Source organism: Acinonyx jubatus, chromosome B2 (assembly GCF_027475565.1).
Source record: "Acinonyx jubatus isolate Ajub_Pintada_27869175 chromosome B2, VMU_Ajub_asm_v1.0, whole genome shotgun sequence".
Lineage (NCBI taxonomy): Eukaryota > Metazoa > Chordata > Mammalia > Carnivora > Felidae > Acinonyx > Acinonyx jubatus.
Window position 1 is genome coordinate 53,741,246 of NC_069385.1, and position 17,985 is coordinate 53,759,230.

At 38.4% G+C, this 17,985-nt stretch overlaps 1 protein-coding gene and 1 non-coding gene across 3 annotated transcripts in view; one reads left to right on the forward strand and one right to left on the reverse strand.

The window, feature by feature from the left end:
* AFG1L (AFG1 like ATPase) overlaps positions 1-17,985 on the reverse strand; it is a 198,730-nt gene that overhangs the window by 127,749 nt on the left and 52,996 nt on the right. For both annotated transcript variants that reach the window (XR_008298422.1, XM_015084822.3), the window contains exons 4-6: positions 15,005-15,056; positions 3,845-3,946; positions 2,536-2,666 (exon numbers count right to left, since the gene is read on the reverse strand). Coding sequence is in view for 1 of the 2 variants with exons in the window: in XM_015084822.3 (XP_014940308.3) it covers positions 2,536-2,666; positions 3,845-3,946; positions 15,005-15,056 (285 nt within the window). In the remaining variant the exon portion in view is untranslated. The remainder of the gene's footprint in view (positions 1-2,535; positions 2,667-3,844; positions 3,947-15,004; positions 15,057-17,985) is intronic.
* LOC113598983 (small nucleolar RNA SNORA70) lies at positions 15,830-15,967 on the forward strand. The gene has a single exon (XR_003419738.1). It is a non-coding gene; the product is annotated as a small nucleolar RNA SNORA70 (small nucleolar RNA).

A 17,985-nucleotide genomic window follows, 5' to 3' on the forward strand; every position in this document is an offset into this window, starting at 1 on the left:
ACATATAATTTTTTTTTTAATTTAACTGTGCCAACTCAATTTTATTTAGGGAAACTGTAGTTAAGAGACTCATAATGAGGGAACAAGAGAAATGGCCTTCCCTGATTGATTGCTGACTTCTGTTATTGAAGACAGCATAACTGTCAACTTGGTGCTACTTTTAGAACTAGGGGTACCTGGGTGGCTCAGTCGGTTGAGCTTCCGACTCTTGGTTTAGGCTCAGGTCATGATCTCACAGTTCGTGAGATAGAGCCCTACCTCTGGCTCTGCATTGACAGCTCGGAGCCTGCTTGAGATTTTCTCTCTCCCTCCCTCCCTCTCTCTCTCTCTGTCTCTGCCTCTTCCCAGCTCACACGCATGCTCTCTTTCAAAATAAATTAATTTAAAAAAAAAACAAAACTAAATGAGGCCCTTTTCTTTCTGCAACACATTGGTGTACTTAGTACTCTTCTTCAGAGTAGTAAGTAAACATTTCTTGCCCATCAGCCTTTCTTCTGAAGACCTTTGTAGCTGTACAGTACACAAAGTGAACGCCAGGGTATCTTAATAGACTGAAGGGAAAATGAAATAAAGATTCCTCCCCCTTAGATGGCTCAGTGTAACACCATTCCTGGCAAAAATTCTTCTTTCTCTTCTCTCATAAATCAAGACTGCTCTTAGATTAAGTGTATCAAGCTACTAAAGGAGACTTCTCATGCCTCATTTGGAATAAAGGCATCCTGGCCTCTTATCTTCCCACCAACCCAGGTTTTTAAACACAGAAGAACAAGAAATAACTCACTACCAATTTAAATGCATCATTTCAGAGAATCCTAAAACTCTTAAGAAACTTTACAATTCAACTAGGACAGCTCCCTCCCTTCATCACAAATATGTTGTGAGGCTTAAATAAAATGTGTGACTCACCAGGGCCCACCTCAGAGTAGGCACAAAGTGTTAGCTTCCTACCCTTGAAAGTTCTCTGGGCCTTTATTTTACGCAATCAGACATGGGAATTTCTGCACTCAGCTCCAGAAATATTATTCAAAAGCTTTGGGAGTGAAACTTTTTTTTTTAAGTTTATTTATTCTTGGGGCGCCTGGGTGGCTCAGTCGGTTAAGCGCCCGACTTCAGCTCAGGTCACGATCTCGCGGTCTGTGAGTTCGAGCCCCGCGTCGGGCTCTGGGCTGATGGCTCAGAGCCTGGAGCCTGCTTCCGGTTCTGTGTCTCCCTCTCTCTCTGCCCCTCCCCCGTTCATGCTCTGTCTCTTTCTGTTTCAAAAATAAATAAACGTTAAAAAAAAAAAAATTTATTCTTGAGACAGAGAGAACAAGCAGGGAAGGGACAGAGAGAGAGAGGGATAGAGGATCCAAAGCAGGCTTTTGTGCTGACAGCAGAGAGCCTGATGTGGGTCTTGAACTCATCAACCTTGAGATCACGACCTGAGCTGAAGTCAGATGCTTAACTGACTAAGCCACCCAGGCACCCCAGTGATGCCCTATTTTTAAGTTTATATTCAGTACTTATGGTTTTTCTATTTTTATTCCAATAACCAATTGCTCTTCTGATAAGCATTATAGAAAAATCAACTACTGCATTTCAGACCTACTAAAGAAAGCAGTGAAATGAGGAAATAATTCTTAACTAGAGTATCTGTTGTTGTTGTTGTTGTTGTTAAACTCTGGGACACAGAAAAACGTAAGATACGGTATTTGCTGGCATGCCATATTTGCTCTCATAGGAAATAAAGATCAGAAAGTAACATATTACCAACTTAAACGTACTATTTCAGAGAATCCTAAAACTAGAAGAAACTTTAGAAGTTCAATGAGGGCGAACTCCCTCCCTTTATCACAAATAAGTTGTAAAGTCTAAATGAGATGAGTGAATCATTTGTTTTTTTATATAATGCTTTCAAAAAAACTTCAGGGGTGCCTGGGTGGCTCAGTTGGCTGAGCGTCTGACTCTTGATTTCAGCTCAGTTCATGATCTCACAGTTCATAAGATCGAGTCCCCAAGTCCAGCTCTGTACTGACAGCACACAGCCTGCTTGGGATTCTCTAATTCTCTCCCCCTCCCCCTCTCATGCTTGCTTGTGTGTGCACACTCTCTCTCAAAATAAAAATAAACATTTTAAAAAACTTCAAGTATCTTTAGACATTATTGTGTAATCAACATTATCTCCATTGTGGTATAGGGGAAATGTAAATCCACTGACTGTAATATAGGGGAAGGCAAACTTTTCCTATAAAAGACTGAGTAGTAAATGTTTTAGGTTTTGCAAGCCACATATGGCCTTTGTTGCATTTTCTTTTTCTTTTTGAAAAGACTCTTTAAAAATATAAAAATCATTCTTTTCTCACTGGCCATACAAAAGCAGATGGGCAAGATTTTCCCTTTGCAAGCCATAGTTTGCTGACTCCTGGATCAGACAGTAAAATAAGTGGTAATGTGTCAAATCAATTTATAAAACAATGATAAAATCAGGAACAGAATTTAAATCTTCACATATCATTCAGCATATCATTCTACATCTATGAAATATCTCTACCTTACCTGAAACTCATCAAAACATAAGAGACATGCCTCTTCGCTGATTTCTTCAGCTATGGGAGCTATCGGATCATATGATTTAGCCATGAATCCCGGTTTCCTTTTTGGCAAACTCTGTTTAAGGCGGTGTATTCCTTTAATGGATAAAATTAAACACAAATCAAATATTGTATTAATAGTCCATTTTAGACAACTATAACATATCTTTTAAATCTCTAAATGAAATCTTAGCGTAAACATAAAAATTACGTGTAAATGCCACATAAAATCAAATGTGATTATTGAAAATTGGTTGCACTTTCTCTACCTCAAAATAAGTTGTTCACATATTAATGCATTCCCATGGCTGTAAGGACACTTTGTAGTCATTCCATCCCCCCTCTTTTCAATCACTTCAGAGATGACAAATGATAGGCTAGATGACAAGATGGTAACTAGATGGATCAACAGATCAGTCTTACTGCTGAGGATTTCAGAGATGGAGGCAGAGGAGGTGATCCTGCCCTACGTCTAGCATACATAATCAGGATGCTTCCTGGTCTCTAGCCAGTCCCACTTCACTCATTATATGTGTACTAAATGCTGAAAGTATTAGAAGAAAAATACAATGTTCCCGCCCTGGTGAGGTTAGTATAGCTGGTAGACAAGTAATGCAAAATGACATAACTTAAGAACACCAACAAAGCAGGGCGCCTGAGTGGCACAGTTGGTTGAGCGTCTGATTCTTCATTTTGGCTCAGGTCATAGTCTCAGGACTGTGAAATCGAGCCCCAACTGAGGCTCCCTGTTGAGCACGGAGTCTGCTTAAAATACCCTCCTCCTTCTCCCTCAGCTCCTCCCCCACTTGCACACACTCCCTCACACACAGAGCTCGCTCTCAAAAAATAAAAATAAAAAATTTTTTAAAAAGGAACGTTGACAAACAATAAAGCATGCCTACAAGTACATGAATGCCTACATGCTAAGGTAACACAGAGGAAAGGACCTAATCAAGAACAACTTCTCCAAATAAGTGAGTTTTTAACATTTCTTATTGACCTTTAGTAGAAGGAGAAAATACCTGACCTTCATATAGTAACCTCTCTTCTCTTATTGGGAAGTACTGATTTTGAATCTGTCTTTAGGATCAACTCTAAATACACTACAAATCATTTCAATATAGCACAAAACAAATGAAACCAAATAAAACCTTACTTTAAGCAAAATCTAATATTTTAAAAGATTAAAAGATTAAGAATGTTAAAAGATGAAGAAAAGTATTTTGTAGTGTTTGTCCACTTAAAAACCCCTTCTTTTAGATCATTTAACTTACTTTCATGAACATCTAGCATGAAACCATGAAAATGAACCCGTTTCTTCCTCTTCATTTCCACATAAGCATAAAACATGTCCATCACCATTGTTTTCCCTGTACCTTAAAAAAAAAAAAAAAAAACTATTAAACAGTATGTACTGATTGCTGTAATGATTGTTCATTAGCTTTGGAATAATGAAACCACACTCTTCTACTGGAAAGCTTAAGACTATGTTACTTTTTTAGAAAGGAGTGTTTATTTTTTATGTTAAACCAGCTAAAAATAAAATGTTGACATTGCTCTTTTCTGTTAAAATCCTGTTATTAGGAAATATGACATCTAGTTAACATTACAGGGGCTATTTCTCCCAGAGAATTATGTAAATAAACTGGTAAGATTTGCAGATTATTCATCGTTCAGTTTCTCTTCCAAAAGACACCAATATGAATAAAATAACTTTATCAATTAAATAAATATTTATGGCTTTATTGGGCCATACGCATGAGGAGTGGTCTTAGGCACTATGGGAAATTTGAAAATTAAAAATTAAAAAAAAAGAAAAGGTTAGTATCTAACATAAATTCTGAAAATAAATAATACATGTATGTTAGAGCTGGAGAATTGCCAATAGAACACTTTTTCTGTAGGTTTATCTTTATTTCTTCTTGCATATCCTACAGGATTTCCTTTATAAATGTTGATATTATGTTCTCTTTAAGTTTTTTATTTTAATTCCAGTAAACACACAGAGTTAAATTAGTTTCAGGTATACAATACAGTGATTCAACAATTTTATACATCACCTGGAACTCATCATGACAAGCACACTCCTTAATCCCCATCACCTAGTTCATTTCACACATCCCTCCACCACTTCTGCCCTGGTAACCATCAGGTTCTCCATAGTTAAGAGTCTCTTTCTCCGTTTGTCTTTTTTTCCCCCTTTGTTTGTTTTGTTTCAGCTTTTTAAGAAAGTGTTCGTAAAATGTAACACTTTCTTAAAAAGCTCAGCACCTAAGTCTTTCAAAATGAGGCCTACTTGAAGAAATTCTAATATAGTTAACCCTTATAATTTAATTACCTAATATTCAACACACCGAAATTTTTTTTTTATTTCATTCTTTATTTTTTTTAATATATGAAATTTATTGTCAAATTGGTTTCCATACAACACCCAGTGCTCATCCCAAAAGGTGCCCTCCTCAATACCCATCACCCACCCTCCCCTCCCTCCCACCCCCCATCAACCCTCAGTTTGTTCTCAGTTTTTAAGAGTCTCTTAAGAGTTGTTCTCAGTTTTAAGAGTCTCTTATGCTTTGGCTCTCTCCCACTCTAACCTCTTTTTTTTTTTTCCTTCCCCTCCGAAATTTTTTTAATTTTTTTTTAACGTTTATTTATTTTTGAGACAGAGAGAGACAGAGCATGAACAGGGGAGGGTCACAGAGAGAGAGAGACACAGAATCTGAAACAGGCTCCAGGCTCTGAGCTGTCAGCACAGAGCCCAACACGGGGCTCAAACCCACGAACCACGAGATCATGACCTGAGCCGAAGAAGTCGGATGCTTAACCAACTGAGCCACCCAGGCGCCCCTCAACACACCAAAATTTTTAATCACTGCGATTGCTTTAGTAATCAAAGAATCACATTCAACAAAGTATGCACAGAAAGTCTTATTCCCTCACAGGAAGTCCAGAGCTCTGGGGACACTGGTGGCACTAGAGCTGGGTTCAGACCCAGCATTCCTAAGCAGGCCCAGCCAGGCCAGGCTGGTGCTCTCTCTCACCCTCACCACTTTCTCCACCACCACTCTACCACAGTGCCCATCCTCTCTTTGCAGGAGCTACGCGTATTGATAGGCAGCTGAGGATGTAAAATCTGAGCCTTAAATCTATTTGGCTTTCCTCCACTTCACATGACTTTGAACCTATGCCACTGGAATTACCAGAAAGTTTTTTGTATATGAAAGTACAATTCACCAAACACATTTGGTCACTAATAAAGAGATCAATTAGATTTAAAAATAATTTTTTGTAAAACCATTCAGTCTAACATTTCTTGATACAGTAAGTGGCAGATTTTAAATCATTACATTTATGCAAAAAATAAAGTTTCAAACTCTGCTGCATGAAGCACAGTATACTTGTAGATCCAGAAAAAAAGTCATGAATTATCTAACCAAAAATGTGAATAATATATATTTGAATGCAATCTTTGTGCTAACACTTTAAAAAACAGACTTAACAACACCATCATATAAAACGTTTCTGGAAATAAAAGCAAAAAAAAAATCAAAAAGAAAAAAATGATAAATTAGGCTACATGAACTTCAACCTTCTGAATATTAAAATCACTATAAATAAAATTAATATCTTTATTTACACAATCAATATATTGTTACTGAACACCATGTGTGAGGCCCTATCGTGCCTCAGGATCTAGTAGTAAACAAAACGGACAAAAATCCCAGCCTTCATGAAACTTTAAAGATTGACCTTACATATCTTTAAAATATAAAAAGCTCTTAAAAACTACAATGGAATTGTGTATTTTGTTTTGTTCTGTTTTGTGGTCTGTCCTAAATCTCTTCCTTCTGCAAACTTCTCTACTTAGCATGATTCTATGAGGGTATTAATCACAGGATGGGCCAATCAAAAATACCCCGTTATCATATACACTGTGGTTGGCCCTGCAATCGGCATGTACCTAGGTTAGGTCAGTGTTATCCAGGGGCAGTGAATATAGGTTCTGAGAATGACCATCATCTCTTTTCTTTCTGAAAGAGCAACCTAGAAAATTCCAGAAATCTTTTCTATAACTGCAAAAAATTGTGACCAACAATGAATCCAATGACAAACCTGTGAACAAGAATGAAGCCAAAAAGGAAAGCAGGACAAAAAAGATGAAGGAAAAGGGAAATGGAGGGAAAGGGAGAGAGATCCCTAACACATTATTTAAGATAGTAAATATAGATCTACCCTCAGTTCAATCAACTTAATTCATTCAACTTAATAATTATTATTAATTAATTAATTATTCAACCGAATAATTAAACCAACCTTTAAATTCCTCCTCTGGTTCAGCTAACTCAACTGCCTTTTTTTTGCCCGCTACAACTGAAGGAGTACTAAACAGTACAGACTCAAGAGGGGAAAGAAAAAAACAGATGATCAATGAGCAAAAAAAAAATATGAGTATTCAAATCACACAAAAAATATAAATACATAGCTTTAAACATATTTTTAAAAGTTTAATTCTACCAGAAATAAAAAGGAATACAAATTAAAACACCAATTATACAACATTTTTATATTGGTGACGATGTAGGAAAACAAGCACTCCGATACACTTCTGGTGGTAGTATAAAACCAGCCCTCCTGGGGGCGCCTGGGTGACTCAGTCGGTTAAGACTCTAGGTTTCGGCTCGGGTCATGATCTCACAGTTGATGAGCTCGAGCCCCACGTTGGGCTCTGCGCTGACAGTGCAGAGCCTGCCTGGGATTCTCTCTTTCCCTCTCTCTGCCCGTTCCCCGCTTGTACGTGTTCGTTCTCTCTCTCTCTCTCTCTCTCACATACACAATAAATAAATAAAATTAAAATAAACAAAAAAATGCTTTCTGGAAGTCAGTTTGGCAGTATCCATCAAAAGATAAGTATTTAAAAATACTCAGAACAGGGGCGCCTGGGTGGCGCAGTCGGTTAAGCATCCGACTTCAGCCAGGTCACGATCTCGCGGTCTGTGAGTTCGAGCCCCGCGTCAGGCTCTGGGCTGATGGCTTGGAGCCTGGAGCCTGTTTCCGATTCTGTGTCTCCCTCTCTCTCTGACCCTCCCCCGTTCATGCTCTGTCTCTCTCTGTCCCAAAAATAAATAAACGTTGAAAAAAAAAATTTTTTTTTAAAAAATACTCAGAACCAAAATCAATAGTATAAGGAGATTTTTTTCCCCTAAATTACTTCAAAGCTCAGTCAAATCCCAATCAAACTCAACTTAGGGGGGCGCCTGGTTGCCCAGTCAGATGAGCGTCCGGCTTCAGCTCAGATCATGATCCCACGGTTTGTGAGTTCAAGCCCTGCATCGGGCTCTGTGCTGACAACTCAGAGCCTGGAGCCTGCTATTGATTGTGTCTCCCTCTGTCTCTGCTCCTCCCCTGCTCGTGTTCTCCCTGCCTTCCTCCCTCCCTCTCTCTCTCTCTCTCTCTCAAAAATAAATAAACATTTAAAAAAATCAATTTAGGAATAACTTGACAACATGATCCTAAAGTCAATCTCTTGGTAAAAAAAAATAAATAAAAAATAAACAAATGCCTATCAACAGGAAACTGGTTAAGTGAATTGTGAAATGTTCATATAATAAAATATTATACCCAGTAAAATGAATGAGGTAAATCTATATGTTCTGATATGGCATGATATCTAAGACCCATGATTAATTAGAAAAAAATAAAGCACTTAACATTTGAGTAAAACAAAACACCCACATTTTTAAAAATTCTGCTGAGCAGTTAATTTCTTTTAAAAAAATGTCAAAAATGTTCTGAAACAAGATAAGTAGCAAGTAATAGAGATGGGAGGGCAAAGACAGGAAGAAGAGAAACTACATAATACAAATATATTATGAAATTAGAGAAATTATATTTGAGTGGTACTGAATTTTTTAAAAAATCAACTAAACCAATTAAGCAGATCTGAGTATATATAAGAATGTATATGAAAAAAAAACAGTAATTGCTAAAGACAAATGCTCAACCATTTGCAAAAAATAAAACTAGATCTCTACCATCACATTTCACACCAAAATTATTTCCAGATGAATCCAAGGTGCTAACAAATATGAAAGACCCAGCAGATAATATGTGTGAACATTTGTATCACCTTGGAGCAAGAAAAGCTTGGCAATGTGTACCAAGAAAATGAAAACATTTGAGAGACTATGTGAGAGTAACTGGTTCCAGACTTGCCATCCCAATGTAAACAACTAGAAAACGGGATGAGATACATGAAACTAATGTTTTCAGACACTGGAAAATAACAGTACAAGACTCTGATCCATGACGGAAGGAAAAAACAAGATGAGCCCTAGATCACTCCAGCTTTTGGCTTGGAGGCACCCTCCAGACTGCTGAACAGAACGGAGGAATCCAAGCAAAACACCCACGACTGGCTGAGATGGGTTGAGAGAGATCAGAATTAGGAGTCCCACAGAGGTGAAATTCGCAAGGCAAAGTGCCAGGGAAAAGGAAGCTATGAAAGAGCTCCAGAAATCAACATGAGGGTATTCTTGAGTCTTTGGCTGAATACTAGCTGCTCATGTGTAGGGTGATCCTCTACGATGTGAGGCAAAGAATGGCCACCAGGGAACTGTAAGATGAACAATTTCCAGAGATACTGAACTCATACGACTTGAATGAATGTCCAAAGAATTACGCTGAGAAAGAAAAAAAAAAAAAAGGCCAATCTCATGAGGTTACATACTATGCCATTTATGTAACATTTTTGAAATGTCAGAATCTTAGGAATGGAGAACAGATTCGTGGTTTCCAGGACTTAGAAACAATGGGTGACTAGGTATGGTTATAAAATTATGAGCAATACAAGGGACTCTTGCGGTGACAGAATGTGTAGTCCCTTGACTGTGGTGGTGGATACATGAACCACCAGGTGATAAATTATATAGAACTAAATACACACATACATAAATGAGTACAAGTAAAACAAGAAATTTGAATGAGATCAGTGAATTGTATCAATGTCATTCTGTTTGTGATATTTATACTGTAGTCTTTGTACAATGTTACCTTTGGGGAGAAATGAGTAACATGTACACAGATACCTCCATTATTACTTCTTACTAGTATATGTAAATTTATTAATTATCTTAATAAAAATTTCAATTAAAAACACCTTCAAATAAATTGAGCTGGCATGTAAGTAACTTAACCCCCTGCCAAAATAAAATTTAACATATAAAAACCATATAATCATCACACTTGAAAAAAACTCAACACACGTTTATGATCAAATCTCTCAGCAAACTAGGAAAAGCAGCATACTTTCAAATACAAAAGAAACCTACAATGAAAAGATGCTCAATATCACTAATCATTTGAGAAATGCACGATGAGATACCACTTCACACTCATTGGGATGACTATTATTTTTTGAAGAAGAAAATAACAGGGCGCCTTAGTGACTCAGTTTGTGAGATTGAGCCCCGCATCCAGCTCCACTCTGAGCATGGAGCCTGCTTAAGATTCTCTCTCTACCTCTCCATTTGTCCCTCCCCCACTCATGTTTGCATTCTCTCATAAATAAATAAATAAATAAATAAATAAATAAATAAATAAATAAATAAAATTTATATGGAAATGCAAAAGCCATAGAATAGCCAAAACAATCTTGAAAAAGACAAAGTTGGAAGACTCTCACACTATACCACAGGGATGCATCAGCAAGATCCAGGTTGTAGGAAATCCTACCAGACAAATCGGTTTATATATGTATGTATGTAACATTATACATGCATTACATATGTTGCATATATATGAATAGCCTGAATTTTGCTGATGCATTTCTGTGGTATGATGTGAGACACACACACACTCACACACACACACAAACTAAAGACTTAACAATATCACATTGAAAACAGAAACGTTTATGATATAATTAGAAATCTGAGTAACTGAATACTTAATGAAATTTAAAATGTTAATATGAAAATGATATGGCTTATATATACTTAATTCTACTTATTTTGTATTTGTTCTCTTATTAATTTCTACCAATATCTATTTTTTTCTCTACTTCTAACAGAGACTAGTAAATATACCCAAGTAATTACTAATATTTGACTTTCCTCAGCACCAAAGAGTGTTTAGGGAGAATAGGAGGAAAATGTTAAGTTCATGACACTAACAAAAAAAGGAAAGAAATGGTAGCAAAGATCTTTCTAAAATGCAAAATTCTTTAAATGTGTCTATGATAAGCACCATTAGATTTAGTATGGGTGGGCAAGAGCCTGTGTATGGTAGAATTTCAGAGATGTTAAAAGACGTCTCTGCCCAGGGGGCACCTGGGTGTCTCAGTCGGTTGAGTGTCCGGCTTTGGCTCAGGTCATGATCTCGCAGTTGACGAGTTCGAGCCCCACGTCGGGCTCTGTGCTGATGGCTCTGAGCCTGGAGCCTGCCTCAGATTCTGTGTCTCTCTCTCTCTCTCCGCCCCTCCCCCGCTCATGCTCTCTCTGTCTCAAAAATAAATAAACATTAAAAAAACAAAAAAAAGATTTGTCTGCTCAAAATCACCAACTGGCCAGCTGAATCACTACAGTTCTATTTCATATACTAAGTTTCAGTGAAATTCTAACTCTCAGAAGACTCTCTTTAAATGCAAATGTTCTGGAACGGTAACCCATTAATCCAATGGAACCCATTAAAAACTTAAAAAGTAGTGGTGCCTGGTGGCTTAGTCAGTTAAGTGTCTCACCTTGGCTCAGGTCATGATCTTGCAGTTCATGGGTTCAAGCCCCACGTCGAGCTCTGTGCTGACAGCTGGAGCCTGCTTCGGATTCTGTGTCTCCCTCTCTCTGCCCCTCTCCCACTTGTGGTGTGTGTGTGTGTGTGTGTGTGTGTGTCTAAAATAAATATTTAAAAATTTTAACAAAAAACTTAAAAAGTAGTTTAGAATAGTTTAGATTAAAAACAGCTTAGAAATAGTTCAGAAGTTTAGCTCGAAGGCTAGAAGATCCTGGAATAATATGAGTCCAACCAGGTAAGTTTAACTAGTAGAGGAGAAAGCTGTGTCTCATGGAAGATCCAGCATGAGAAATCCTAATGCCCAAAGAGATGAAACAGCAGGAACAAACCCTAGAATGCCAACAGCTCAGAGCCTGAACCCTGATTCAGATTCTGTGTCTCCCTCTCTGTCTGTTCCTCCCCTACTTGCACTCTCTCTGTCTCTCAAAAATAAATAAAGATTTAAAAGAATTTTTTAAAAAACTGCCTCTACAACCAGAATTATTTTTTCATAGAATAGAATAGAAAATATCAAAATGTACGGGTAAGGGTAAGTTTTCTTTCATGAAACTATTTTTCAGGGTGTGTGTGTGTACATATGTGTGCGCACACACACACACTCACATGTACGTCAGAATATAAAAATATTTTTTTACTGTAGGTTATGTTCAAAAAACGTTTGTAGAGCCATCACAAGAGTCTGTAAGCTTCGGGTGAGCAAATACTGTGTCTGCTTTTACTGACCACCACCATCTGCAGAAACAACATGGTGCCTGGCACACAGCAGACACTTGTCAAGTGAACGCAAGAATGAGGACAGATGTTGACAAAACGTGGGGAAGAAACCAACAATAAATTTTATCTACCTCACAATTTTGCTTTGGTCTCTGCAGTATCCTAAATAAAACCTCGTATTTTTCTCAAGAGAAGATTCTTATAAAACCTAAAACCCTTTTAAGTTCTAACTTTCAAGCCTATATAGTTATGAAGCCAAAAAGGACTACTCAAGCGCTAGCCCCCCTTCCCCACGGTGCCCTTTTCACAGCCAATCTTCCTGCTAAAGGAGCTGGGGCTGGTGTCCTCCATCACTGCCCCAAGCCCAGAGTTTTGCTTCCCAACTCCTAAACCTAAAACCAGCCTGCCTTTTGACTGGTGAAATTATCAATGTGAAGCAGGTGAGGTTAAACCAGGAGGCAGCAGAAAAGGGACTGATAAACAAAAACCTCCTTTGATTCTCTCCAAATGTACCAGGGAAATCAACAACCTGCCATCACCACAGCAGTCTGCTAGCCAGAGCTGAAACCCAAGAAGCCAACTGCAGGGTAAGAATGAAGCCACAAAACACTCCTGGGGCGTCAGTTAAGCATCCAACTTCAGCTCAGGTCATGATTTCACGTTCATCAGTTTGAGCCCCACATCCAGCTCTGTGCTGACAGCTCAGAGCCTGGAGCTTGCTTCCAAATCTGTGACTCCCTCTCTCTCTGCCCCTCTACCAGTCATACTCTGTCTCTCAAAAAATAAATAAATTTAACATTAATAAAACATTTATATAAATATAACATTTAACATATTTATAAAAAATTTTATTAAAAAAAACACTCCTATTGCAGCTTTTGACTTCTGCAGGAGATGTGCTAATAAGCATTTTGTTAGTGAAAATGAATGAAAATTACTGAATCAAATCTACTGGGGCTCCCTGGATTGAGGATCCATCTGAGTCAGTCATCTCCACATGAGTAGAAAGAAGCATGCATGACAGAGCCTAGGGCAAGTGCAGAAAAAAGGAAGGGAAGGGGGTGCTATGACACAGACCTCTCTTTGTCATGAGTCTCTCTGAAACTGAACACCTGTTTCCCAAGTCTAAAAAAAGGAAAATAGTAACAAAAAAGAGCTTGGGAGAGCATTCTGAGGCTATTCTCCCAGCCAGAGAACGCCCTCAAACTGAGAATTGACCTATCTTTTACTACCTGTTTTTGTAAGTATCCTAAACTAAACTGAGTATAGCCACCAAAATGTTCATCTTCCTTCCTATTTTAGAATTCCTTTCTCTTCCCCTCTCTACGCTATAAAGATGTTCTTAACCAAAGGTTGCCACACACCCAGTTCTGTGAACATACCATGTTATCACATCTTCTCCAATTCCTTCAAGCACTCGGACGAATGACGCTTGTTATACCTCCCTTCAATTTGTTAGCATATGGCTGTATTTTCCAAACTAAAATGCAGTAACTTTTATAGGTTTTGGGGTTTTTTTTAAAAGCCTTTTGCAGAAGTAGAAACAGTTGTGCTTTACTAACCATCTCCATTTATGGGTAAGTGGTTAAGGTAACAGGAGAAACAAAGATGTTGATTTTAGCAATGACTAAACGTGAAAGTGAAGGTATAGGAAGTAAATGTTCTCCAAAGAGGCAAAGAATAAGAGATGACCACAGAATGAGAACAGTACCCAAAGGTGTAGACACATAGAACTGTGGAATAAATTGCTTTGTAAATAAGCCTTTGGAATAAATTGCTTTCTAAATAAGAAATAAGCATATGCTATTCTTAAAAATACCAATTAGCCAATGAACTAAGAAAAAGAATAGCTTGGGGGCGCCTGGCTGGCTTGGTCAGAAGAGCGTACAACTCTTGATCTTGGGGCTGTGAGTTTAAGCCCCATGGTGAGTGTAGAGATTACTTTAAAATCTAAAAAAAAAAAACAAAAAACAAAAACAAAATAGAATAGCTTGAATTTCTTTGACATTTTCCAAATCTGTAAGCTCCAAGAACTTGATGAATCTTAAAGGACAATCTCTTATCATCCACTTGTTTATGAACTCACCGATTCTTTTTCTTAAACTTGCTAAATCTCTAAGTGTAGAGAAGGTATTTACAGGCATTCATAAACAAATGGGAAGAGGGAGGACCCAGAAAAGAACAGTTGGATCTTTAAGGCACCATAACTACTTATTCAACTCCTAATACTTTTCTGGTCCTAAAATTCTTATTAAGATAAAAACTTTTGCTACCATTTCCTCATAGCACAAATTTGTTATGGCTGTAGGGGAGCCTGAGGTTTATCAGTTGAGGAGCAAACCGATTTTGCTATATGTAAATGTGCATTTTGAGTAAGCCAATAAAAAAAATAATTGATAAGCATTAAGACCAAATAAAATAAGAGCCACCTTTATGACATCAATAAATGTGGGTAAACAGGGAAAGGTTTAGGACCAGGAGAAAAGAACTTGTTTGAAGGAAACAGAAGCCAAACAACAATTTCACCAAGAACAAAGTCAGAAAAGAAGCAGACATTCATTGATTAGTTAAATCTAGAAGGTAAGCAATAGTTCATAAGGTTTCCATGAAAAGGTAAGTCTTTGTGCCCAGTATGTGGATGTGGGAGACCAAGGAGACATAACCACTCATCCATTAAGAATAGGGGTGCCTAGGAGCGCCTGGTGGCTCAGTCGGTTAAGCATCCGACTTCAGCTCAGGTCACTTCTCTATGAAAAGTGAAAGTGAAAACTAAGATAGCTCCCACCTCTCCCCTATCCTCTCCTCCTGTTTTACTTTGCCCCATCCTATTCCCTACCTGGTGGCAGACTGAGGGATGGAAATGGAAATATCCCTGGGCTAAAGCTGGGAAATTTCCTGTTTGGACCACTCAAAACTTATTTTAGCACACTTACCAACATCTCCATAAACATACAGGCCCCTTGGAGGTTTGCTCCTTGAAAACAGCTGTAAATTAAGAACAAATTATAAATCTCTAACATGGAAATAATTAAATATCACCATATACACAGTGTTCCTAACTATAACATATAGGACTAAAACAGGCTATTATACATAATGAGTACAAAAAACTTGATGTAAAAGCTATGAAGCCCAACTTCCATTTTAATGTAGGAGGCAAGAACCACAGCAGCCCAGGGCAAGGGCTGAAGTCACACAACTGGAGTTTACATCCCTTATGTCATTTAATAACTATGCCGTCTTCCCCAAGTGGGCTCCCCAAACAATGACAGCCTAGCTCATTCCCAGCTAGCAAGAGAGCAGAGGAATTTTTCTGGAGACACTAAATAGTCTACAGAAAAGAAAAGGCCCAAAGCTACTTATGTGTGGACTTTTCCCAAAGAAATACCTGGTCCCTATTAGATCACCTCACAACAGAGCACCACCAATCAACCACCCTCTTATGATGGAGCCTTCGATCGGCTTGTCAGTATCTGAAAAGATGCTAAAATGAATTGACAGCCAAGAATCAATAGAAACGTGAAAAGAAAAATGCCCAAGATGAAAGCTGGAGACCAGAGCAAGAGTACAGAGAGGATAAAAACTCAGAGGAAACAGAGACTACCTAGACAGCAAAAGGAAACTTCAAAATAAAACTGGAATCAGTATAATTAATATGCTGGGGAAAACGAGAAAAGCTTTTAAAACTGTAAAGCAAGAACAAAATGCAATTTTTAAAAAGGAACATTAAGAATGAAATTTAAAATACGGTAGCAGATCTGCAGCCAATTAACTAAGTAGGCTGTGCTCTTTCCCTGTGGGGGCTCAGTATGCAATGGCTGTGAACAGTAGCCTCCTTGGTAGTGTATGCAGCCTGGTGATTGTATGGGTTGCCCTAAGGGACCTTGGAGACAGCCCTTTCCAGTGGACATTGATGTATGACCTCACCCCATCTCCAACCTGGGCTCCAACTGTAACCAAGCTGCAAAACAAGGAACATGTGATTGAGGCCCCACACAAGGCCAAGTTCAAGTTCTCTGGCTGACAGAAGATGTACATTTCTAAGAAACGGGGATTTACTAAGTTTAATGCGGATGAATTTGAATTCATGGTAGTAGGAAAACAGCTCATCCCAGATGGCTGTGGGGTCAAATACATCCCTAATTATGGCCTCTTGGAAAAATGGCAGGCTCTGCACTCATGAGAAACTTGGCACTGTACCTTCCCTATTCATGACCACCAATAAACCCTACTGCCTGTCTAAAAAATAAATACATAAATACATAAGTACATAAATACATAAATAAATAAAATATGGTAGCAGAGGGGCACCTGGCTGGCCCAGGCAGTGGAGCATGTGACTCTTAATCTTGGGGTTGTAAATTCAAGCCCCATGTTGGGTGTAAAGATTACTTTAAAAATACAAAGTCTTTAGGGGTGCCTAGGTGGCTTAGTTGGTTAAGCCTCTGACTCTTGATTTGGACTCAGAATATGATTTCATGTTCGTGAGATCGAGTCCTGGATCGGGCTCTGTGCTGACAGCTCCAGAGCCTGCTTGGGATTCTCTATCTCCCTCTTTTGCTCTCCCCCTCCACCACTCTCTCTCTCAAAATAAACAAACATTTTTTAAAAAATGAAAATACAATAAACAGCAACAATAATAAATGGAAAATATAAGATTACTGGATTAATTCATCAGGAGGTCCAATGTCTGGCCAAAAAAAAAAAAAAAAAAGGAATTCCAGAAAGGGAAAATAGAGGGAAAAGAGAGGAGGAAGTTATCTAAGGAATAATACCAAGATTTTTCTCAGATCTGAAAGACTTCATTTCTAGATTTGGGAGGAAAGAGTAAGTGCCCAGCAGAGAGAGGGAAATAAAACCAATACCAAGTCATAACCCTGAAATTTTACACACCAGGGATAGAGGAAACATTCTACAAATGTCTGAGGTGGCCATTGGGGAGGGTGACAAAGGAGTAGGGTAACAAGTCACAAACAACAGATAAAGACTTGAATAAGATTTGAGGGGCAACGATTTCCAATCTAATCTACCCTAAGTATCCATCAAGTATGAAAATGGAAAATTGACATTCCATACATAGAAGGTCTATTTTTTTTAACATTTATTTATTTTTGAGAGAGAAAAGACAGAGTGTGAGCGGGGAAGTGGCAGAGAAAGAGGGAGACACACAATCTGAAGCAGGCTCCAGGCTCCAAGCTGTCAGCACAGAACCCGACGTAGGGCTCAAACTCACAAACCATCAGATCATGACCTGAGCCCAAGTCAGACACTTAACTGATTGAGCCACCCAGGTGCCCCCATACATAGCGGGTCTTAATAATATCCCCCTAACAGAAATAGGAACTCCTAGACTCCAGGAAAGACAAAGGATCCTGTGAAGGAAGCCCTGGTGAGATAGAGAGTTGCTCCAGAAGCAGAGACACAAGCAGATGAAGAAGGCAATCAAGTCCAGATCAAAATAGGACGATGGAGGGCTCCAAGGAAGAAACAAAATGCAACTTCTCTTTGCCTGATACTACTGTCAACCCAAATAACCATACTAAATTTTGTTCCACTTAGAAAAGTAACCTTTGAACTCTGCAAATTTCTAGGCACCTGTGCAAAAAACCAAGGTAAGCAAGAGCAGAGAGAATTCAGGAAGGGTAAAAGCGGAAAGAGGCAAAGGTTATGCCTCTTAGAACAAACCAGAGCAGTCAGGATTTTGGCTGAGAACATACTCAAAGGCTAGATACAATCTAGTACATAATGGCTGTTGTTTTTTAGTCTGTGAGTTAACTCCAACATGTCTCAGAAACTTCTCTTGCTTTCCTGCCCCTCTCAGCCTTCTCTATAAATCCAGCCCCTGACTCTAGCATGCCCCTTCCCCACCATTTAGGCAAAAGGACGTTCTTTGCTTTGATTTTGCCAGCTGACT